At 42.7% G+C, this 23,632-nt stretch overlaps 1 protein-coding gene across 2 annotated transcripts in view; it reads left to right on the plus strand.

Annotated features, from left to right (window-relative positions):
* Positions 1–23,543, plus strand: part of DNAH10 (dynein axonemal heavy chain 10) — a 52,294-nt gene extending 28,751 nt beyond the window's left edge. For both annotated transcript variants that reach the window (XM_027737583.2, XM_027737584.2), the window contains exons 47-78: positions 582–754; positions 1,123–1,216; positions 2,171–2,338; positions 2,675–2,863; positions 3,460–3,631; positions 4,539–4,742; positions 5,494–5,574; positions 5,958–6,155; positions 6,756–6,917; positions 7,109–7,283; positions 8,123–8,304; positions 9,054–9,190; positions 9,903–10,120; positions 10,478–10,699; positions 11,309–11,456; positions 12,271–12,550; positions 12,909–13,138; positions 13,295–13,568; positions 14,219–14,323; positions 14,800–14,954; positions 15,682–15,836; positions 16,050–16,233; positions 17,026–17,226; positions 18,356–18,565; positions 18,946–19,041; positions 19,750–19,921; positions 20,350–20,481; positions 20,869–21,080; positions 21,165–21,332; positions 21,531–21,714; positions 22,668–22,813; positions 23,207–23,543. In XM_027737583.2, coding sequence (XP_027593384.2) covers positions 582–754; positions 1,123–1,216; positions 2,171–2,338; positions 2,675–2,863; positions 3,460–3,631; positions 4,539–4,742; positions 5,494–5,574; positions 5,958–6,155; positions 6,756–6,917; positions 7,109–7,283; positions 8,123–8,304; positions 9,054–9,190; positions 9,903–10,120; positions 10,478–10,699; positions 11,309–11,456; positions 12,271–12,550; positions 12,909–13,138; positions 13,295–13,568; positions 14,219–14,323; positions 14,800–14,954; positions 15,682–15,836; positions 16,050–16,233; positions 17,026–17,226; positions 18,356–18,565; positions 18,946–19,041; positions 19,750–19,921; positions 20,350–20,481; positions 20,869–21,080; positions 21,165–21,332; positions 21,531–21,714; positions 22,668–22,813; positions 23,207–23,353 — 5,574 coding nt within the window. In that variant the 3' untranslated portion in view covers positions 23,354–23,543. The remainder of the gene's footprint in view (positions 1–581; positions 755–1,122; positions 1,217–2,170; positions 2,339–2,674; positions 2,864–3,459; positions 3,632–4,538; positions 4,743–5,493; positions 5,575–5,957; positions 6,156–6,755; positions 6,918–7,108; positions 7,284–8,122; positions 8,305–9,053; positions 9,191–9,902; positions 10,121–10,477; positions 10,700–11,308; positions 11,457–12,270; positions 12,551–12,908; positions 13,139–13,294; positions 13,569–14,218; positions 14,324–14,799; positions 14,955–15,681; positions 15,837–16,049; positions 16,234–17,025; positions 17,227–18,355; positions 18,566–18,945; positions 19,042–19,749; positions 19,922–20,349; positions 20,482–20,868; positions 21,081–21,164; positions 21,333–21,530; positions 21,715–22,667; positions 22,814–23,206) is intronic.
* Positions 23,544–23,632: the final 89 nt, after the last annotated feature.

The following is a 23,632-nucleotide window of genomic DNA, read 5'->3' on the forward strand; positions in this document are numbered from 1 at the left end:
GTTGCAAGACCTGAAATCTTCTGTTATCAAGTTTTTTTATTACTAGAACCTCATGTGAACTTTCCCTTCCTCTTCTCTTTCTCAATGGGTTTATACTGTTAAAATGAGTTCTTGAGTAATATGTAAACATTCAAGTCAGCAGATAATTTATAAACCTGGTGCTTTTCATAGGTTGAAACCTGTGAATGATTTGGTTATAGTTCCTGTGAGCACAAACACAAAGATCAGCAAACTCTTTCCTGAATGAGTGTGAAAAATTTGATACAATGCATTAAACTGCATTACTAGCAAGGAACCTAGAACATCAGATAATAAAAGAGGAGTTTAATTTTTCTGCTATGGAAATGCAGTGGAAATTCCAGTCGTTGAGTTTGATGTTATCTTGAGCACTCAGCAAGCTCCAGCGTGAAGATGGAGCCTGCCCAAAACATTTAAACTGCAGAATGTTCGTCCTACAGAGAATTTCTAACTGTATTTGAAATATTCCAAGCCGGTTTAAAAGCTGGAAAGCAGACTGTATTTAATAGCATTGAGTTCTCTCTGGGCAGTCTCATGAAAACACCTCTTTCTCATGTTTGCAGACATTTACTGAGGCAATATCAGCCATCTCTGACAAGATCACTCTGTGTACTTTGGAGCTTTATAAAATGATTATTAGTGACCTACCCCCGACTCCTTCCAAATTCCATTACATTTTTAACCTGCGGGATCTTTCCAGAGTCTACAATGGACTTGTTCTTACAAGTTCAGAGAGGTAAGAATAGAAAAATTGGCTTCAGTGGTCCTACACTTATTTATTTGGGTGAATCTGGGTGAAGGTGAGGTATTTTGGTACATGAAATCAGTCCCATTTGGTTACTTTTTATTACACCTGTGCCACAGTGAGAATTAGAACATCCTAAATTGTGATCTTACTCTTTGTGACAAACACTGATGCATTAGTCTTTCTCAAATAAGATATCTAGAGGTAAAATTGCAAGCAAATTATGAAAAGAACAAAATCAAGAGAGCAAAAAAAGGACTAAGAAGGTCACTCTAGTATTTGCTCATTGTTATTAACCATATGGCCTTAGGAATCATGTCAGCTCATTTGTGCACTGTGATATTTTGATGTTAATTCAGGTTTCAAAAAGTGACCCAGATGGTGAGAGTTTGGAGAAATGAGTGCCTGAGGGTTTTCCATGACAGGCTGATTAATGAAGAAGACAAAGCATTGGTGAGTAATTTCTTTCAGTTTTTAGTAGTCACTCACTATTACTTTGGCAATTAATTTGCAACAGCAACATTACCAACTGTTGGGCTCACGTCTTGCAGTCCAACTGCAAACTTGTCTGATCAGTATATTGCTCATTAATTTAAAACATGACCCATGGAAGTTTTTTTCTAAAATAAAGTGACTATGGCAGACTAAGAAATCAGATAAGGAATGGAAAGTATCAGTTGGTTTGCCTGTCCAGGAAAATTGGTTGGCAGCAGTACAAGTGCCAAAGTGTGAGAGCAGTGCAGGAGAAAACTCAGGAAATCACTTCAAGTCAGTATTTTCCTTCAGGAAGGATTATATCAGAATGTGACTACAATCAAGTAGGAAAATGGATAAGAACTGAGTTCTTAAACAGTGGACTCAGTTTTGGTTGTTATGCAAACTGGAAAATGATATATATATGTTTCAAATTATATCTTAAAACACAAAAGAGAATGATGCCAGTTTTATACCCTGAGAATTAGGAGAGAAATTGGGGTGAAGACTACTTATGTATAAGCAACTTGCTTTGCTTTGGAAGTTGCTTAGATGAAAAGAGGTAGATTAAGATGGCTTCAGATTTTCCTGCTTAAAACTTTCTCCTCTAACATACAAAGATACATCTCCAGCTCAATTTTCACAATTCAGAATATTCATGCAGACTTAGAAGCTTTGTGAGAAATCTTGCTGGTGAGACATCTATAAGTGCTGAGAAAGAAAGTTTATTAATATACTGTTTACACCAATATGTGAGAAGGTGTGGTTTTTTTTTTTAACAGGCTTATCCTTTTCTGTTTTAACATTCTAAAGTCCATTGCCTTGATTGGTTCTTGAACTACCTATTAGATCCTTTCAGATCATACATAGAACACAAAAGAGGGCTGTATTCTTTGGATCTTCTAGTGACAGACTCATTTCATATCCTTCAAGGTACAAGGTCATATAAAAAGCTTGGTGGAAGAGCATTTTGCAGATGAACTGGAGCATGCCATGAGGGATCCAGTTCTTTTTGGGGATTTCAGAACAGCACTGAATGAAGCTGAACCTCGTGTTTATGAAGATATCCAAGACTATGATGTAGCAAAAGCTCTCTTTCAGGTAGTGCATCAGCTTGGAACTGTGCCTGAGTCTGTCTCTGTGCCTGAGGAATGGGCAGGACCCTGCCTCAAACCGTAGGAAATCTGTTCCCTTCCTTTGTGCACATGGAATTCCATGTGCAGAATTCCATGTGCAGAATTCCATGTGCATCGATATCCACTTGGGGTCTGCAGTCATGAAAGCTGAGGATCAGCTACAGTGAGCAGTGTTTTCCAATAGTTTATTTGCCCTGAGAAATGGGAAAGGAATAATGCTGCTGAGTGGGTTGTTATTTTACTAATGTTACTAATTGTTTCATGGATCTCCTAGTAACATTCTGTTCACCTTTCTCTGAAGGAGATTTTGGATGACTACAATGAATTCAATATTAAGATGAGTCTGGTTCTTTTTGATGATGCTTTGGAGCACTTGATCCGTATCCATCGCATCATCCGCATGGACCGAGGGCATGCCCTGCTCATCGGAGTGGGAGGCTCAGGGAAGCAATCTCTAACAAGGCTGGCTGCCTACACAGCTGGATGTGAGGTAGGTGACCCTGTGTCCCTGCAGTGAAAAATGACAAGGAAAGGAATATTGTGATGGGGATTAAATTGGGGATGGGAATAAATCAGTCAGTCAAGATAAGATCAGACTGGCAGCTCTTCCCTGTGGAGAGAAGCCCAGGGTGAGGTGATTGCCTGGAGGTCCAAGATGATGACTGTGGGTGATCTGGGTTTGGCACTGGGGACAGAAAACAAGGATGGGTTTGCCAATGAACAACTAACAGTCCCTAACTACTGCTCTTGATACTTCAGTGTATTCCAGCAGCTGGTTGGGAAACCTTGTTGTGATTGATACTGTATTATATCAGACAGGAAGTGTTCCTCTCAGAGGTATTTTCAGTCTCTTACAAAAGCTTGGAAGGGAAGAACAAAAAAGGAGGATGAACACAAAGCAATTTTGAAAACTCAAGCCTGCAGGGTTGTACAAATGTAATTTTTAAAAAGAATGTAGTGCGTAATTTTGTTGATACTTACACATTTGCTGATGATAGGGGCCAAACCAACCCTCTTGATTAATCATGAGTTACCATCATCTCTTGAGTCCATCTGTGTCTTCTCAGTATGTGTTTTCATCCTTAGATATTTGAGATCGTCTTGGTTCGAGGATATGGAGAAAATAATTTCCGAGAGGATTTGAAAAATCTGTACCAGAAGCTGGGTATTAAGAACACACCAGTGGTGTTCTTATTTACAGATGGCCACGTGGCAGAGGAGAGTTTCCTGGAACTCATCAACAACATGTTGACTTCAGGTGCCACTGGCAGCCTCAGTTACTCCTGATCTGTGTCTGCTTGTGACTCATAATCTCAACTGTGCCCTTGACAGAGCTATTTCTGGTGCTCCCTGTGTCCTCTGCTGTTTTGGTACTACCTGAAATGGTCTTGGCCTTAATAATGACTTTCTGGCACAGTAATTTCTGTGTGTCTGGGAAGGCTGTGAGGTTCATTCATGCTGCAGGAGTCTCAGATTTCTTCCAAGGCTGAGGTGTAACTTCAGCTGCATTTGGCCACAAACCCACCTTTTGGCCAATTGGCTTTTGAGTAACATTCACCTGAACTGCAGCAGCTGCTCATATTTATATTTTTATATATATGTCCTAAACTGTAGGTTAGTATCCTTTAGTGTATGGAGCAGCTGAAAATGAGCAGCACCTTGCACTGTGTGACCACTCTCTCTGTAAAAGTTCCTACCCAATCTGATTTGAAAACAGATGTGTTAAATCTTATCCCTTTTCTTGTTCTAGTTTTCCCTGTTCCTGGTCTGTCATAGGTAACTTAGGCACTATTTGCCACAAGACTGAGAGAATGGAAATGTGAACTGATAGTTTGTAGACACTAATGAAGATTTTCTTTCAGAGTTAAAACCACTTTACACTCTTGTGAAATTTTCTATAAGTTGCTGAAACCCAAACAAAAATGCATTAATTATTCCTCTAAACTCCCTTGGATCATTCTAATTACAGCCTTTCTTTTTCCCTGGGTCTGTGGGGAGGAGGAGAAGCATAGAGAGATTAATTGGTTCATTCAAAACTACTCAGAGTCATTTTTGCAGAACTAGGATTAAAATATGACTCTGGTTTCTCATCTGCCCTGTCCCCAGCCATATGGTTTCCTCTTCCTGGTTGTTCTCACTAACGTTCTTCTGTCCTTATGTTACAGGAATGGTGCCAGCCCTTTTTGCAGATGATGAAAAAGACACCATCCTAAGTCAGATTGGTGAGGAAGCTGCTAAAGCTGGAGTGCACACAGCTAAAGAGAGTGTCTGGCAATATTTTGTAAGCAAATGTGCAAGCAACCTTCACATCGTCCTGGGAATGTCCCCAGTTGGGGACGATCTGAGAACATGGTGCAGAAATTTCCCAGGTATCAATTGCACTGTTTAGTCCCTTCCCTGTGAAATACAGATTAACAGGCAAGAGAAAATCTCCAGTGGACACTGAGAGATGTCTGGCAGCTGAAGCCAAGCAGAGCAGGGTTCATGACTGAGGATTTGAAGTGTATGATTTTTTTTCCAGTTAATTACAACGTATAAGGGAGCATTATTGATTAGCATTTACCAGATCAGTTAATTTTCCAGCTGAACAGCTGGAAATCAATTGGTCATCCTCCTTGAACTGAAATTATACAGCCTATGTCTGCAGCCTCTCTTCTGTGGTTTGCAAAAGAATGTGTGGTGTTAAATCATTATGAAACCAGGCCGGTGGTAAGAGAAACAGTTTTGTATCCAAAACCACCCAGGCCTGGCAGATGTTGCCCTTCAGCAGGTGACTGAAAGGAGTCCTGGGACTCCTGGAAGAGACACTGGAAAGATGCATATGGGTGGGAATGCCAGCCCAGGCACTAAAATATCTTGTTGCAGCTCTTGACTGTAGAATGGAAGAGCCTAAAAAGAATGGAACCATGGGGGTGGCAGGACAGAGGAGCAAAGCTCATTGTTTACTGTCAAAATGGAAGTATTAACTTTGTAGTAAATTCTGTTGCTAAGCAGGAGGCAAATAAGACAGATTTGCAGATTCTTGATGCGAATAAAGTTAATGAGTTAATGAGTGCCTGTCAGATTAGGGGCTAGTTTTACCAAGGAATTTTGGAGATAAAACTGTCCTTTTATTTTAAGGTCTTGTCAACAACACTGGTATTGACTGGTTCTTGCCCTGGCCTGCCCAGGCCTTGTTTGCAGTTGCACAGTCCATTGTGGGTATGTAAGATGTCAGTATTTGAACCCCTTAACCCTTGGTACATTCTTTACTTTGCAGTTATTGTACAGTTCACAATTTGTTACCCTTGTTACCCTGAGTCTAAATGGGTGATGCAAAAACCCCATCCAGAAATGTCACTGGATGGTAGTTTCTTAATCAAATAGGTTTTTAACATTGCTATAGTTCAAGTTCCCAGCTCTGCAGACAATGTGAGCTGCCTCTAGGAGGTTCCCTTCTGACTCTGCCTTGATTTTGCTTTTTGCCCCAGAAAGCAGATTTGGTTCTGTGCCTGTCTTAGATGTACATGAGAAGGATGGCAATTGGTGTACTCTGAAAAAACCACGCATCTTTGCAATGTTTTATTTCTTCTGCCCAATTTTAGTAAAGAACCCACGTATCCCACCAGAGAGCTCCAAGTCAGTGATTGAGCACATGGTGATGGTGCATGAATCTGTAGGGGATTTCAGCAAGAGATTTCTGGAGAAACTGAGACGTATCAATCATGTCACACCAAAGAATTACCTTGATTTTATCAGTACTTACACAAAATTGCTGGAGGAGAAAAATGAGTTCATTTTAGGTAAGGCTGTGTAGATGTTTTCTGCTTTTTAATAAGTGATTTAAATATTTTAAAAAGAAGGAAAACTGCCAGTGAGAATCCCACATATTACCCACAATATGGAAAAATCCTATTAGCAGCACTATCTGAAATGCTGTGCTGGCATCTGATTTGGACACTGACCCAATATGCTGGCCACATGTAAATGTTCAGGCACTGTCAAACAGTGGGCTCTCCCCAAATCCTTTTAGGCATGAACCTGAGCCAGAATCTCCAAACCAGACATTACTCTGCTTGGGGAAGAGTCTGATTAAATCTGATACCTACTCAGCCTCAGTCAAGGTTTGACATTCTTCCTCAAACAGCAATTCTTATTCATACTTCAGTGGCATTGAAATATGTGAAGAGGATAAAACATGAGCAGTGTAATATGGAAAGCAAGTTGTGGCACAGGGCCACTGTGTGTCAGCTCAAGTGACATTAACATCATCTTGGAGAGGAGGCTTAGGAAAGGAAAAATCTCTCAATGCACCTCTAAGCACGTTTCCCCTTTGTGAGATTGTCTGTTACTGTGTGATAGGACACAATCCATAAATCATTTCTCTCTTTTTTCCTACCCAGCACAATGTAAGCGACTGGATGGGGGGTTAGTTAAGCTGAAGGAAGCTGCTGTACAGCTGGCTGAGCTGAACCAGAAACTTGCTGAGCAAAAGATTGTGCTAACAGAAAAAACAGCTGCCTGTGAGGCTTTGTTACGAGAGATTGCAACAAACACAGAAGCAGGTGGGTGCTTTACAGCTGCTGAAGGCTAAGGTCATGAAAATGTAAACATAGGCAAGCTGGCAACACAAAGATTCTGAGTTGATGGGAATTTCTGATTTTCAGCAAAGAGTAAATCTATATTAGTTTATGAGTATATGTTCTGTATACAAATTTGAATAATTCATTTATGGTCCTGCCTTTTCAATTCCTAGCTGGGGTGAAGAAAAAGCTGGCTGAAGAAAAAGCTATAGAGATACAGGAGCAGAATAAGGTTATTGCTGTGGAGAAGGCAGAGGCTGAAGAAGCTTTGGATCAAATCAAGCCTATTTTAGAAGCTGCCAAAATGGAGGTTGAGAAGCTTGACAAGGCTGAAGTTACTGAACTCAGGTGACTCATTTGCATGTACAGTAGCACAAACTCTTGGAAATTCACTGAGAGACCCTTGTTTGCCTCACCTTTCTCACTTACTGTGAAGGTCAGGACATCAGCTGTGTGGGTGCAGAGGACATAACAGAATCCTCCAATTCCTTGCCCAGGACTTCACCTTAAGCCAGTTCTTCCAGGCCTTTGTTTGCTGTCTTCCCCATATTTCTCTGCCCTGTGTCTAGTGCCCTGCACTAGAACCTGCTGTGGGTTTTGCATGAACAGTGACTGTCCAAACCCATTCATTCCTCCTCTGTTTTTTTTCCTGTGTCTACAGGAACACATACCAGTTATTTTTCAGAATTGCTTTCATAGCATGAAAATGTATTTCCCTGCTGAATTAACTTCTCCCTGTGTTTTTATGATGCATCTTATATTTGGAGGTCGATGTAAAGGCACATCCAGTCCTTGGCTCTCCCTGAAGTAGCTGTCCCCAAAATAGCAACAGCTCTCCCTTCCCTACCACAGTTTTTTGGTTTCCTTTCTTTTATGATCTCTGGATTCTCCCAATGGGAAGCTGCTTCACTGCCCTGTGGGGGAATATTGTGGCTCAGGGTTCTAGGCCTTCCATTGTTGAAATCCTTTAATATTTCATGGATCAGATTGTCTGAATACAAGAATTTTGAGCTTTTGAGTAGTTAATAATTTCTTGTCTGAGCTGGGTTATCTTTTTCACTGTATGTGGCATGTCTTATGTACAAGCTCTTGTACTGCGGTGCCTCTCTAACAGGTAATTATCATGTCTGGCATCATGTGCTTTGTCTCCTCCTTTTTCTCTTCCACTGTCTCCTTCTGTTTTCTAGATCCTTTGCAACACCCCCCAAGCAGGTGCAGGTTGTCCTGGATTGTATTCTTATCATGAGAGGTTACAAGGAGCTGAACTGGAAGAACGCCAAGGCAATGATGGCTGACACAAATTTCCTGCGACAACTGTTGACGACGGATTTTAGGGCAATTCCATGGAGTAATGTGAAGTCTATGAGAGGTGAATTCCTGATCTGTATACTTGGAATGAACACAGGATATTGTTAATGTGATTAGCCACATCAGCAGCAATCCTTCCAATGTAGTTTGGGAGGGTGGGATTCACTTTGTGCTAAGGGACAGTGCTGCCCACGATGCTGCAGGTGTTGCACTGTTGGGATGACTTGATTTTTGAGATTTCAAAGACCTTCTACTTGTGTTCCATCCAGTTTAAACCCTACCTAGGGTCTTACAGACTCTGGTTTAAAGCAGGCAAGGATAGCTGAGTAGACCTGCTGTCTCCTTTTAGCTGCTTAGTAGAATTATGGCCTCATCCATGTGCTGGCAATTAAAATGTGATGTTACAGAGTGGAAAGAAGATCAGCTATATCTAAAGTTTATGGACCAAACTTTGCACATGCTCTTAAAGGTGTAATCCAGAGCACTTCCATTAAAAGGGGAATTTGGGTCTTGGAGCAAAATTGCACCTGACTGCTGCAGAGAAGACAAACCATGAACTTCAGACATAATGAACAACTCCTGAAAACACTCCCTTTACGGAGAAAAAACTTGAGAAATCACTGGGAATATTGTGCTTGTATTGTTATAGCCCAGTAGGTTCATCTTAAAGTCAGAGTCTCTTTAATATTCTGAGGTTTCATATTGTCTGTCACAGCATTGGCTGATATTGCTGGTGGGGAAAGCTATTTCTTTGAGGATTTCTCACTGTAATTCAACTCAGTTGCAATATTTTTGTGTTTGCCAATTTAGCTCTGTTAAGGAATCTTAATACTACCTTTGCTGAAATGGAAGTTATTAGCAGAGCAGGACTGGGAATGTTGAAGTTTGCTGAAGCAGTGGTGACCTACTGTGATGTAGTGAAAAATGTCAAGCCCAAGGAAGAAAAGGTAAAATGAGTTGGATTCAAGCTCAGGGGAGGCCGAAGCAGGATCCTGATGAAAAAGATAATACTTGACTTGTTAGACTGCCCACTTCTCCTCTTGAAGTGATTAAAAAGAGGTGTTTAGGAGAGCTATTGCAGGTGGAGTGAGGCAAGTAGTTGGTCATAAATGGCTGTGTTGTGTCATGATGTGGGATGTGGGTTGCCATCCATGCCAGTGCTTGAAGAAGGAGGGAGGAACATGTTCAGTTGGAATTCTATAATCTAACATGTTTAGAAAAACACAGTTGATAGCTGTCTATTAAAACCAGACTTCAAAACACATAGCATTTGTACAGAGCAAAGTTCAGTAGAACACAAAATCCATGTTCCTTAAGCACAGACCTTTTGATTAGCTTTCTTTAGGGTGACTGAAAGTTAGCTGTATCACCAAAGGAAATCTAATGTCCAACAGCTGACCCTGGGAAACTTTTGTCGAGAAAAGGTTATTATACAGAGCTGACTACTGAGAAAGTATATTCACCAGATGATGTGTCTGACTATTTTTGGGGCCATAATATTGTTGTTAAGCTGACAAACCTCCCATTTTGTCAGGGGATGAGAGTCCTGTGGACACTTTGAAATAGATGAAATAGCCAAAAGAAATCTGAAAACTTAAGACTCCTCTCCAAAACCCTTCCTTCCTCTGACACTCATGTTTCCTTCAAAATGTAATGTAGGTGGCAAGGCTAGAACGGAACTATTTGTTAAGTAAGCAGGAACTGGAAAGGATACAGGCAGAGTTGGTTGCTCTCCAGGCTGAGCTTAAAGCTTTGGATGACAAATATCAACAGGCCATAAAAGAAAACCAGAAGTTACAAGAAGAAGCAGAGATTATGCAGAGAAGATTAGAGGCTGCTGACAAGCTCATTGCTGGTTTGAAATCTGAGAATGAGAGGTAAGTCTGGATTCAAAGAGGGACATTTTTGACATCAGAGGGTCATGTGTCAGGGATAAAATCTATCAAGCAGAGACATTTTTGGAAATGTCACTTCCTATGGTGTTTGTTGCTGAGAGGAGCTGTTATCCATTCTAAGCTAATATCCATTAGCTCTTGAAAAATAACTCACATTAGGAGGAAGAGGGTTCAGATCAACTCAGTGTCTCTGGCCATCATAATAGTGAGAGAACAACTGATTCTAAATTTGGGGGTCTGTCTCAACCTATATCTAAAATAGCAGCAGCTGGAAATTCTGCACATAAACCACATCTCTCTGGTACAGACTGACCCAAGATTCCCTTCTAATTCTACCAGGTGGACAGAGGAATTCAAGGAATATGAAATACGAAAGGTGAAGTTGCTTGGAGACTGTCTACTTGCTGCTGCCTTTCTGAGCTATGAGGGAGCATTCAGCTGGGACTTCCGTCATGAAATGATGTATAAGGTGTGGCACGAAGATATCTTCTCCCGAGAAATTCCATGCAGTGAATCCTTTAAGTTAGAAAGCCTCCTGACTAATGAGGTGGAGGTCAGCAGGTATGTCCAATCAAGAAACCCAGTGAATACTGAATGTGAGATGATAATGTGAGAGTCTGGAGCTGAGCCTGGAGCACAGAACTGGCAGATTGTGGGTGGAGGTGCACAGCCATTCCAGAGAGAGAGAATCCTACTTTCATGTCAAGAGAAGGAGACAAATTATTTTCCCTCTGGTTAATGAAGGCCATTTGTTGTGACAAATCATTGTACTTTACACTCCAGGGACATTCACTAAACTCAGATGCATATAATATCATTTTTAGGAAATTTTTAAAGGAGTTATCTATAAAATGTGTTCCCATAACCCAATAGGTGTCTTTTCTTTGACTTCAATGAATTTGGTATAAAACCCATGCCCAGATAGCCCATATATCAGCTACTGCAGAATTAGTCACCAAAGGCTACAGTATGAGTAGTGTAGTTCCAGACCACTCAGACAATGGGTCAGGCTGAGTTTTGACACTGTTCTCATAATCCCATACACTGTGTGTTTCCTTGTGTGTCAAATAGTGTTCTCAATGAATTTCATAGTTCTACTGACAAATCAAATGTGCTGCTCTCCCATGGAGTTTTCATCCCAGCCTGGTCTTTGGTCCGTTCTGTTCCCAGATGGGTTTCCCAAGGATTGCCTCCAGATGAGCTCTCTATCCAGAATGGCATCCTGACAACATATGCAAGTCGCTTCCCACTCTGTATTGACCCACAACAACAGGCATTACACTGGATTAAGAAGAAAGAAGAAAAAAATGATCTGAAGGTAAAGATAAATAATTGTTTTACCTTGTTACTGGTTGTTTTCAAAGCTGCATAAATCCCTGTCACCTTGAATGGGGAACCAATTATAGAATTATAGAATCATAGAATGGTTTGGATTGAAAGGGACCTTCTAGTTCCACTCCTCTTCCATGGACAGGGATATCTTTTACTATCTCAGGTTACTCCAAGCCGTGTCCAAGCTCGTCTTGAACACTTCTAGGGATGGGGCAGCCACAGCTTCCCTGGCCAACCTGTGCTGGGGCCTCACCATCCTCCGAGTAAAGAATTTTTTCCCAATATCCCATGTAACTGTGCCCTCTTTCAGTTAAAGCCATTCCCTCTTGTTCTATTGCTAAATGTCCTTGTCAAAAATCCCTCTCCATCTCTCTTGAGGCCCCTTTAGGCACTGGAAGGTGCTAAAGTCTCCCTGGAACCTTCTCTTTTCCAGGATGAACAACCCCCCCTTTCTCAGCCTGTCTGTACATGTAGAAATATTCTCACCAAAAGACTGATGTAGATTGTGGATTATCTCAGCTCCAGGATGGAATTTTCATGTAGAACAAGAAACAGTCAGAGGCACATTTAGAACTTTGAAGAGTAGTTCTCCAAATGGAAATTATTTTCAACTTTAATTATAATCAGAAAAAAGGCACCTTTGTTGTTTTGTACAAGTGCAGTTTATATCAACCGTGAGAGGAAAGACAAAAAGCAGCAAAGAGCAAACTTCACTAGTGCTGGCAGCTATTGGAAAATAATAATGTTCAGCAAATTGAGTATTGGTTCTCCCTTCAAATCTTCCCATTGTTCTCTTGCAGATGGCTTCTTTTAATGACCCAGATTTCCTTAAACAACTAGAACTGGCCATAAAGTATGGAAACCCTTTCTTGTTGCACAGTGTGGATGAATACATCGATCCTGTGATAGACAATGTCTTAGAGAAGAACATCAAAGTTTTACAGGGGCGAGCATTCATCGTCCTGGGGGACAAAGAGGTTGACTATGACAGTAATTTTAGATTGTACCTGAACACCAAATTAGCAAACCCAAAGTATTCTCCCTCTGTGTTTGGCAAAGCCATGGTTATCAATTACACAGGTGAGCTCAAGTGTGGGTTTAGTAACAAAGCAGTGATTATGATGCAGTGCAAATTTAGGGGCTGGGTCGTTGTCTGAAATCTCAATGAAGCTCTGAAAAATTCAGTCTCCCTTATACTTAGCATCTGATTTAATAGAAAATCCTTCTCAGTTCTCTCTTCTAATCTGCAGCTGAGACAAATATCTCTTTCTGCACCTGTCAGGTGAGGATGCTGAGGTACAATTAAGATACAGAGTCATTAACCAAGTCACTCTTGCATTGCTGTAGTTTTATGAGATGCTGGAGATTAAATAAGTTGTATAAAAGCTGTCCTGTGTTTAGAAACAGAGTGTGCTGTGTCCATGTGTTGCACCTGTAGTTACACTGAAGGGCCTGGAGGATCAGCTGCTCAGCGTCATCACGGGCTTTGAAAGGAGGGAATTGGAAGAACAGAGAGAACGTCTCATCCAGGAGACAAGTGAGAACAAAAACCTGCTGAAAAATCTGGAAGACACTCTCCTTCATGGACTGACAACTTCCACAGGAAACATGTTGGACAACGTGGAGTTGGTGAAAACCCTGGAAGAGACAAAATTCAAAGCTACTGAGGTACCAGCTCTGGGCTTTTTGGAAGGATACATAGTCTTTCCTTTTTCACTGTGCTTCATCAAACACAGGCATTGGGCAGCTCTGATTATTGTGATATAATAGATACCCTCTGGATCAGCACAGCAATTCCAGGTGTATAAAATCCCTGTTTTACAGGTGATTGAGAAACTGAAGCTGGCTGAGACGACAGCAGCGGATATTGATGTCCTTCGGGAGGGTTACAGACCAGCTGCCAAGAGGGGAGCCATCCTCTTCTCTGTATTGTCTGAAATGGCACTTGTCAACATGATGTACCAGTTCTCACTGGTCTCCTTCTTGGAGGTTTTTGGATTCTCTCTTCGGAAATCCATGCCCAACCCGATTCTTCCGAAGAGGTTAAAAAACATCATGGATACACTGACTCTGAACACCTACAACTATGGCTGCACAGGTCAGTGCCATTTAGTAGTGGGCTGAGACTGTGATGTGCAAAAAAAGGCAAAGCCATGACTTCAGTTGGTTTTAATAAAAGAGGCAGTTACCAAACAGTGAATTCTCTGATGTTCAGAGCCCAGCACTGCTCCTGGTTCACTCTTTACTCCCTGCTATTTCTGTTAAAAGAAACTACACACATTAATAATGTAACTCTTGCAGAAATGTTTTTCTTAACGCAGTTACATAGGTAAATCACAGCTATGGAGTTCACAGGTGCTGTATTAACTCTGTAAGCCTGATCCAAAGCCCCATCTTTGATCACCCTGATCCCAGAATCATAGAATCATTAAGTCTGGAAAAGACCTGTAAGATCATTAAGTCCAATCATCAATCAAATGATCTTTGTGGGGTGACCAGATCACTGAATCATGGAATGGTTTGGGTTGGAAGGCACCTTAAAGCTTATCCAGCTTCACCCACTGCCATGGGCAGGGACACCTTCCACGAGACCAGGTTGCTCCAAGCCCTGTCCAACCTGGCCATGGACACTTCCAGAGATGGGACATCTCATCAACCCCACAACAGATGCAGGATTTGGATTTAAAGATTGCTTCAGTTCAACAAGCTTTAGCAGCTGATTTGGAAAATATTGTCCTTTTCATGCAGGCTTGTTTGAGAGGCACAAGTTACTGTTCTCCTTTAATATGACTGTCAAGATAGAACAAGCTGATGGAAGAATTCCACAAGAAGAATTTGAGTTCTTTTTGAAAGGTAAAGCGAATATTTATATATAAATATTTAGCTATAGCTAAAAGATCTTTTGAAGGCAGACTTTTGACTAGATATGATTTACTAAGAGCCACTGAAGAAAACTGCACTGTGTTGATTTACACAACTGGGGATTCTGCTATTTCTATTCTTTTCTCTCTGTGAAACAACAAAGAGGTCAAACTTTCTCTGTTGACAAATATGACATTAGTTGATGGTTAGGATGTTACCTGAGGGAATAATCTGTAGTTATTTTCTGACTATGTGTGCATATGCATGTAGAAATGTTTGCAAAGATAAAACTCCGGCTTTTGCAAGCACTTGTAAAATGCCATCTTTCCTTCAGCAGAGCAGCCTAATCTTGCAGTGTTTCAGAAACAAATTTCCACTTAGTTCCTCTGTGCTTGGGACTGTGTGTGTGGTCATGTATTGGAGAATTTCTGCCATGGACATTCACTCTGGTTTCCCAATGTGACCAGGCAATGTTTCCCTGGAGAAGAGTGCCCGAAAGAAACCGTACGCTTGGCTTCCAGATCAAGGCTGGGAAGACCTGATGCGCTTGTCTGAACTGCTTCCTGAGACGTTTGAATCTCTTCCAGATGATGTGGAAGACAATCCAGATGAATGGAAAAATGTATGTGCCTTTTTGCAATCCTGTTCTCTCTCCTAGTTTTGACACTGGTATGAAATGTTCAAGTGTGGTGCACAGGGAGGACATCACTGCAGGCTCCTTCCACCAAGGCCTTGCTAGTTAGTGATTGGCTTATTTGCAGAAGAATTAAAGATTATATTATTTAAAAAATAAACAAACAAAAAAATCTTCCCTGGTAAACTGTGGATTTTTTATTTGTCAGCCAAATGCCTTAGAGGAGTTATTTGCCCTGTTGAAGTCAGTGGAATTTTTTCTCTCGATTTCAACAGTCAACATTTCACTGGTATTCTTGTGCTGCTAAACTGTACTTTGATCTTCTTGTGAGTTCCAGTGAGTTCCATAGGCTAGTGACAAACACAGATTTCCTTTGTTCTTCCTGTAGTTTCATTCCATGTCTTTTTGCTTTGTAAGAAATCTACTTGTAAGCAAACTGTTAATACTTATTGCTTGGGATGCTGTTTTCTGTATCTTAAGAGAATTACTTGACATAAAATGAAAGTACAAATGTGTTTCTGGACTTGAATACTTTATACTGAAAAAGTTGGATTTTTTTACCCAATCTTTTAATATGTGCTTGCAGCTGATTGACTTTCTTTGTTTTCCTTGTGTCTCTTGGCCCCTCCTTCACGAAATTGGTTTCTCTTTCCTAGTAATTTCCCTGACAGAGCCATTTGATTCTTTTACCTTGTCTGCCATCTTTTCTTGCCAGTGGTATGACACAGATGCTCTGGAGCAGACCCCATTCCCAATGCAGTATCAGGACAGTCTCACAGACTTCCAGAAGCTCCTGCTTTTACGGTGTTTCCGGGTGGACCGGATGTATCGGGCGGTCACGGACTTTGTGACCGTGACAATGGGGGAGACGTAAGTCACACTCCTCTTTCAAATCCAGACCACACCACTCAGGGGTTTCACACAGTAAATGGTTTTGTAACGTGCCTGAACAGCAGAGCAGGAGTGGTGTCTGAATGATTTCCATGTGCAGTCTGGGGTGAGCGTTGCTGTTCGTGTTCATTGTTCCCACACAGAGGCTGCTCCGTGAAAAGTTGCAGCTTATTGGGCTTCTCCCCTTCCCAGGTATGTGCAGCCCCCTGTGATCAGCTTCGAGGCCATCCTGCAGCAAAGCAGCCCTTTCTCACCTGTGGTTTTTATCCTAAGTCCTGGCTCTGATCCCGTCAATGACCTCATGAAACTGGCTGAGAGGACAGAGTTTGCAGCAGAGAGACTCAAATTCCTGGCCATGGGACAAGGCCAAGAAAAGGTAACTTGGGTGGGAGGGTGGGAATGTGCTGTGTGCAGCAACTCTGTGAATTGCAAGCCGTGCTCCCAGTGCTCTGGGACTGATCAAATCTCCTTTACAAAGGTCTGCACCATTTGAAAAGGAGTTACTTCATGGTTCTGACATACATTTGCCAGTCTGGAAATAATGAAAGGGGGTATTTGGCTGACTGGCTGCTGTTCTGGTTTGGCTGAAGGTAGATCCAGAATCAGATTGTCAGCTTTTAAAAAATTGTTGAGCTGAAAAAATGCTACTCTGCAGCCTTTCAAAGGCTTTCAGTGTCTGGAGCTCTGTGTATGGATGTGAGGTGGTTGGAAATCACAGTGTTTGTTACTGAAAAGATATCCTGCTGCTTTTCCTGCCTTTTGTTTTTGTTATGGACACTAAGGCAGAATGTCCAAAGCTTCAGAGCTGACTGAATTTGCCGTGATTTCAGTCGGTGGACGAGCTCCTGTCAGATTCATTTAGACCACCAATTCCTAGACTGATCTCCTCCTTCTCCTGGGCCATGAACACTCCTGTGCTGTTTGGGAACAATTCAATGCTCTGAGTGACTTTTAATTTCAAAAAGAATTAATGAAATAAAAACATCTCAGAGCAACTTCTTGTGGTATGGGAAAAGGTCTGTTCTCAGCAAGGAGCATTCTGGTAAGTGCTGAAACTAAAAGGCTGAGTGTGCTTGCAGCAGGAAAAACCACTGCATGAGCCCATCAGAGGCAGTTTGCTCACAGGGTAAAGGGAGAGTTACTCACAGATGTTCCTCCCTCTCTCCAGATCGCTTTGCAGATGCTGGAGGAGGCAGTGGTTCAAGGAGATTGGCTCATGCTGCAGAACTGTCACCTCTTGGTGAAGTGGCTCATCCATCTGGAAAAGGCCCTGGAGAAGATTACAGAGCCTCACTCGGACTTTCGCCTCTGGCTGACAACTGACCCAACTAAAGGCTTCCCAGTTGGAATCCTGCAGAAGGCCCTAAAGGTACTGTGCAGTGAGGAAACCCCAGTCAGGAGGCCATGTCCTGCCACTGGTACTCAGCAGAAAAGGCTGGCTCTGGATGCCTGACCTCAGTGCAGCACCCTGACCTGGGCTAAGGAACTCACTTTTTGTCTTTATAAGGAAAATCCTTTTTTCATCATCCTGTTTATCTTACTGGGATGATTCCTTTGGGTGAAAGCTCCTCAGTTTTTTTCTGAAGCAGTTATTTCAAAGTAGAGGTTTGTGAGTACACCTGGATATGTAACAAATGCTCTTTAGATTCAAATGCTGCCACAAGTGAGGAATATCTGGAGAGCCAGAAATAGCCCCGTCAGCCCTGATGCTGCAAGTGCAGAACTGAGGCCTGGCAGCCGTGCCCGTGGAGCAGACATTGGAATAGGATAATGGTTTCCAGCTGCTACTTCAGGCTGCAGCATTTATCACCAGAGGCTGAGCTGATTATTTTGAAGGCACAAGCCATGATTCTGGTCTAATGTCCTTTTCCATGGCTGCTTTACTGCTGCTTTGGTGACCTGTCCTGTAAACATCGTTATTTCATTTCACAGCTTGGAAGGCAGTGGGGTGACAGACCCAGCTTCTGTGAGCTCTGGGGCAGTCACAGCTCTGGGTTGTTCTCCTCCAGCAGTGGGGCTGAAGGGATCTGAGTGGATCTTTAAGCCTGCAGATCCACACTTTGTGGGTCTTGACAGGACCAGTGAGAATGCAGGTTTTACGGCACTTTGGAAAAAAAACCTCTGGCAGTTTGATCAGCACTAAAGCCATATTAAAGACTATAAAACCATTTTACTGTAGGGATATAAGACACACCAAAATGTGTAAAGTATTGCTATTTCAGAAAATTAGATTGTCAGGTATGGGAAAAATAATGTCTTGCCACTAACATGAGTATTTCTAAAATAATATCACATTTTTCTTTACATAGGTGTGTTTACCTTGATAATCTTAAAAAGCTCTGTTTCATGTCTTTACTTAAGGAAAAAATCCATATTGATAGGAACTTGGAAAGCCACTTAAAATGTTCAAGCTTACATAGCTTACTTAATGTGGTACCTTAACAGCTTATTTTCCTCAAGTTATCGAGAAACTGATAGCTTCCTAATTATTTTGATAGGTTGTTACAGAACCACCTAATGGTCTGAAACTGAACATGAGAGCCACCTACTTCAAAATTCCCCAGGAAGCCTTAGAGCAGTGCCCACATCCTGCCTTTAAGTCCTTAGTCTATGTCTTGGCATTTTTCCATGCTGTGGTTCAGGAGAGAAGGAAGTTTGGAAAGGTTGGCTGGAATGTACCGTATGATTTTAATGAATCTGATTTCCAGGTAAGAAAACAATTACAATGGCTCTTATATTCCTCAGTAGCTCAGATTACTTTTGAAAACATAGAATTTATCCAGTTTTAATCCTTTCTCACAATTAGATTTTGCTTAGTATTTTTTTCCTGCTTCTGTGGAGTCATGTAGACTCCTGATCTTCTATAATGTCAGTTTGAGCCACTAAAAATTAAATTCCCAATCCTTCATGTTTATGTTGCCTCTGTCATGGGTTTCTTTTCCTAGGATGATTTTTACTTAACTTTTTAATTATTTCAGAAAGAAATAATTGTTAGTTTTCAAACAACAACTACATTAAAAAGAATCTATACATATCTATATCTGATTTATGAATCTTCTTATCTCACATGTTCCAACAACTTTATTAGGTCTGCATGGAAATCCTTAACACATACTTGACAAAAGCTTTTGAACAAAATGATGATCAAATCCCTTGGAGCAGCCTCAAATATCTTATTGGGGAGGTGAGTGCCTAGAGTGCCACTTGGTGCTAAAAGAATCCAGATAAATGAAGTTTCCTCTCTGCATGGGCTGCATCAAGTAAAACTGGCTGGGAATCATTCCTGGGCAGGCTTACACTCCAGTTTAAGACCTCGAGCAAGGGCCTTAATCTCAGTCTCAAGGAAATAGGGCCACTGTGTCTAACTGCACAACAGGGAGTTACGGTGCTTAATTAATTTTGAGAGCCCTTGGGATCCTGTGCTGAAAGGTTCTGAGCACCACAAGTGCACAGTGTTCTTGGCACAGTGGGGTGTCCCTGGAGCTGTACAAAGGGATGTTCCCAAAGCTCCTGCAGGACTCCATGTGCTGTGTAGCAGCTGCACTGCACTGTCCAGCTGCTGGGACATGAAATCCTGAGGAAAACTGTTACTTTGCAGCACTTAATCCCAACTGAGCACGAACTAGTACCTCAGGAAGGTACTGCTGCACGTAAATCGCTAAAATGGGTGATCAGGAGTTCCCAGAGCAACTCTGTCCAGGCCAAGGCCAAATACTTCCTGCCTGTCCCCCTGAGAGGGGCTGGAGAAGATCCCTTGGTATCCATAAGGGAGACAGTGTTGCACCAGAGCAGCTGCAAAAGCAGAGAGTATTTTGGACCTTTCAGTGATTTTTCTAAGCTGTATTTCCTGCTCCAAAAGCCAGTGCTGTGATACCGATGTCGTGCTTTCCAGGTCATGTACGGAGGGCGCGCCATCGACAGCTTTGACCGGCGCATCCTGACCATCTACATGGACGAGTACCTGGGGGATTTCCTGTTTGACACCTTCCAGGTGTTTCACTTCTATAAAAATGACAAGGTTGATTATAAAATTCCACAAGGGACTGTCAAAGATGACTTTGTTGGTAAGAAATGCTTTTCCTGCCACGTACATTAGCATTAAGTCTCCTTCCAGTATCCATCCTCTCCATACATCCGTTGCTGGATATGAGAAGTTGAATGGAACACCAGGCACTGCCAGGGTATGGATTGCAGTCTTATAATCCAATGCTTTATATGAGCTGCTCTTTGGAATGTGATCTTATCAGTGAGCTCCTCAGTTCTTTTAAAAATACCAAAATACAAACCCCCAGTTAAGCAGCAGGTTAATTTTGTTAAGTTACTCATTTCTGGGGGGGGTCTGGGTGTGTTTAAAGTGTTTATTCACTCCGTGAGTTGCTCAACAGCGGCTCTAGCATTTGATTTTTTCCATGCAGAGCAGTAACAAAATTGCTGTGTTGTTCTCTGTGCCTGGTGAATGTGGGCTCACAGAGCCCATGTGGTTGTATTCCAGAGGCCATAGAAGCTCTGCCGCTTTCCAACCCTCCAGAGGTGCTTGGACTCCACGCCAACGCCGAGATCGGGTATTACACGCAGGCGGTGCGGGATATGTGGGCTCACCTGCTGGAGCTGCAACCCCAAACAGGTGTGTTCTGTCTGAACTGGGTTGGTAAATAAGAAATCATAGCTGTGCCCTGGGGACTGACACACCAGCCACGCCATGGCACCCTGTGTGTGTGGGGAGTGATCCCAGGGAAAGGGCGGCTGTGTCCCGGCCTTGGGGAGCAGAGGGAGCAGGACAGTGGGACTGGGAAGTGAGCAAAGGCACAGCACAGCTCTGCCCTGCCAGCCTGGAAATGGCTCAGTGCATGCCCAGAGGCACAACTGGAGACATGCAGGGAGTCTGGTGGGTAAATGTCACAGCAGCATCAGAGACTGATGCCAAAAGGTGACTCCACTCAACCTTCTCTCAGAGAATTAATCACGGAATGGGTGGTCGATACAGAGCCTCACTTAAACTTTTTGGCTGCAGGTGAAACTGGTGCAGGAATTAGCCGAGATGAATATATTGCAAACATTGCCAAGGATATAGAAAACAAATTACCCCAAGTATTTGATCTTGACCACATACGGAAAAATTTTGGCACAAACATCTCCCCTACGACTGTGGTGCTGCTGCAGGAACTGGAGCGTTTTAATAAGCTGATCGTTCGAATGGGAAAGTCACTGGCTGAGCTACAACGGGTAAGTAGAACCACAGCACCTCGATGGAACCAGCTGGGCTTTACCTGCCCCAGGCTGGCACTCAGAACTGCACCGTCTTTCCAGGCCTTGGCTGGGGAAGTTGGAATGAGCAGTGAACTGGATGACGTGGCTCAGGCTCTCTTCAATGGGCAGATTCCCGGCATCTGGCGGCGGTTGGCTCCCGACACACTCAAAACACTTGGAAATTGGATTATTTTCTTTCAAGATCGGTATAACCAGTATTCCAGCTGGGTAAGCAAGTGCCTCCAGAAAGCTTTTTGTTTTGTTAATCTGCACAGTGTGCTGTGCAGGTTGGTGCAGAAGGCAGTGAACACTCACTGCTTTAGGTAAGTGCCTTGAACTAGTGCCCATCATTGCGTGACTGTGGTTGCCAGGCAGACTCCCCCCCTGGCTCACCTTTCAGAGCTCTGGCCCCTTCTGTGACTGCAGGTTAACGAGTGTGAGCCCCCGGTGATGTGGCTGTCGGGCCTCCACATTCCCGAATCCTACCTGACAGCTCTTGTTCAAGCCACCTGCAGGAAAAACAGGTGGCCCCTGGATCACTCCACCCTCTACACAGAGGTAACCAAGTTCAGGACAGCAGAAGAAATCACTGACGAGGGGTCTACTCAGGGTAAGTGTTTTTACAATTATTTGGCAAAAATATGAATAAAGTAGTTAATTGGTGAGAGAGAGTAAGTTACTTTGGTTACACCTCAGCAGACCTGAGTTTGCATTTCACAGTCCACATGATCTCCAGCTGGGAATTAGCTGGGTTCTGATTCCTGCAGAGCCTCTGAGTGCAAGAAGCACCATTTTCTCTCTCCAGCTCTTCCCACGCACAGGCAGGGATTTGAACTTACTCCTCTCCCTTGCTCGCTCCCTATAAATATACACACCCTGATTTCTTAATGCCTGAAACATTACCAATCCCAGCGGGTTTATAAAGATCTATTCCCACCACAAATAATATACTGAAATATATTTAAACAAAAAGTGACTATAACTATGTATCATTTATTGTGTAAGTATCTCTTTATGACTCTATGACTAGCACTGCTCTAATAACAAACTCTGGGTATAAGGGACAGCTAAGCAAGGCTCTCAACAGAGGAAGGAAAAAAAGTCTCATTGTTTTTGTTAAATTTAACTTGCAGTTTTAAAGTCCCCTCAGCAGCTTACCTGGATCATTTTCAATCAATGCTGTACTTCTTCATCAATGTTGTACTCGGTATTTGTACCAGAACAACTGTCCCAACCCTTCACCTGCTGTCAGTGATCCAAGGAGCAGGCCTGGGGTTACAAAGCTCTCTGGGACTTGAGCAATTGGAAGGTGGCAAATAAGATTTATTCCTGGGACTGTTTAATGTGTGTAGTGCAACTGAGACAATTTAATTTGATTTTCTAATACAGACAGATGGTAAAAACAAACACCACAGCTAAATCACCCTGTGCAGCTGCAGCTGGAAGTGCAGCGTGTTTGTGATGACTGGAATGCCCAGGACAGGGACTGCAGGAACACCTGGCTTAAACGGATCTTTTCTAGTAGCTCAGTTTACACAAATGCTGCATTTTCTGCCTTCGCAGGCTGCTTTGTTTCTGGTCTGTTCCTGGAAGGAGCAGACTGGGACATGGAGCAAGGCTGCCTTATCCAAAGCAAGCCCCGTGTGCCAGTGGTGGAGCTGCCCATCCTGAAGATAATCCCCACGGAAGCACACAGGCTCCGACTGCAGGTACGGCTCCTTGGGGACACGGTGGCCACTCAGTTTATTACCTTCCTTCTGTTGTCACATCTCCACAGCTGGCAGCCCCTGAACACTTCTCCTTCCATTACCCATCACTATGGTTTTTCTTTTCTAAAGGGGTCGATGTGTTTGTTGCCTCTTTTCAGCACTTTGGGACAGGTATCTTGGGACACTCTCACACTCCCCTACTCTTTCAATCATGTCCCATCCCCAGTTAATGACATAAAGGACATTTACAGTTTCTGGGCATTGGATATTTAAGATCTCTAACAAAAAAGTGAATTTCTGAAGACAGTCTCTCCTCAAGGCCCTTCCTGTTCCCAGTTCCAGGCAGTACCTCAGGCACTACTCAGTGTCCTTGTCCCCTCCCTGCTCTTTCAGAACACGCTCCGGACCCCCGTGTACACAACGTCCATGCGAAGGAACGCGATGGGCTTCGGCCTCGTGTTTGAAGCTGATCTTTACACCACGAGGCACATTTCCCACTGGGTCCTTCAAGGTGTTTGTCTCACCTTGAATGCAGAGTGACAGCTGAAGTAGGCAGTACACTCTTCCCCCAGAATCCAACCCTTTAGAGGGGCAGGGAGAAGACCCTCAACCCAGGCAGAGATTCAGCAGCAAGGATGTGGGGCCATGTTCACTTAGGCACACTTGACTTCAAATAGTATTAATTAGCTTGGTTGTATTATACTCCAAATAAATACATTTGAAGAGGAAAGTGCTTTTTGTAACTTGTGTTTCCTTTTGAAAAGGCTCCAAGCTAGTCTGTGGATGTAGAAGAGGGAATAAGTTGGTCTCACACACACA

Source organism: Pipra filicauda, unplaced genomic scaffold (assembly GCF_003945595.2).
Source record: "Pipra filicauda isolate LSUMZ 115617 unplaced genomic scaffold, ASM394559v2 scaffold14_size4853619_pilon, whole genome shotgun sequence".
Lineage (NCBI taxonomy): Eukaryota > Metazoa > Chordata > Aves > Passeriformes > Pipridae > Pipra > Pipra filicauda.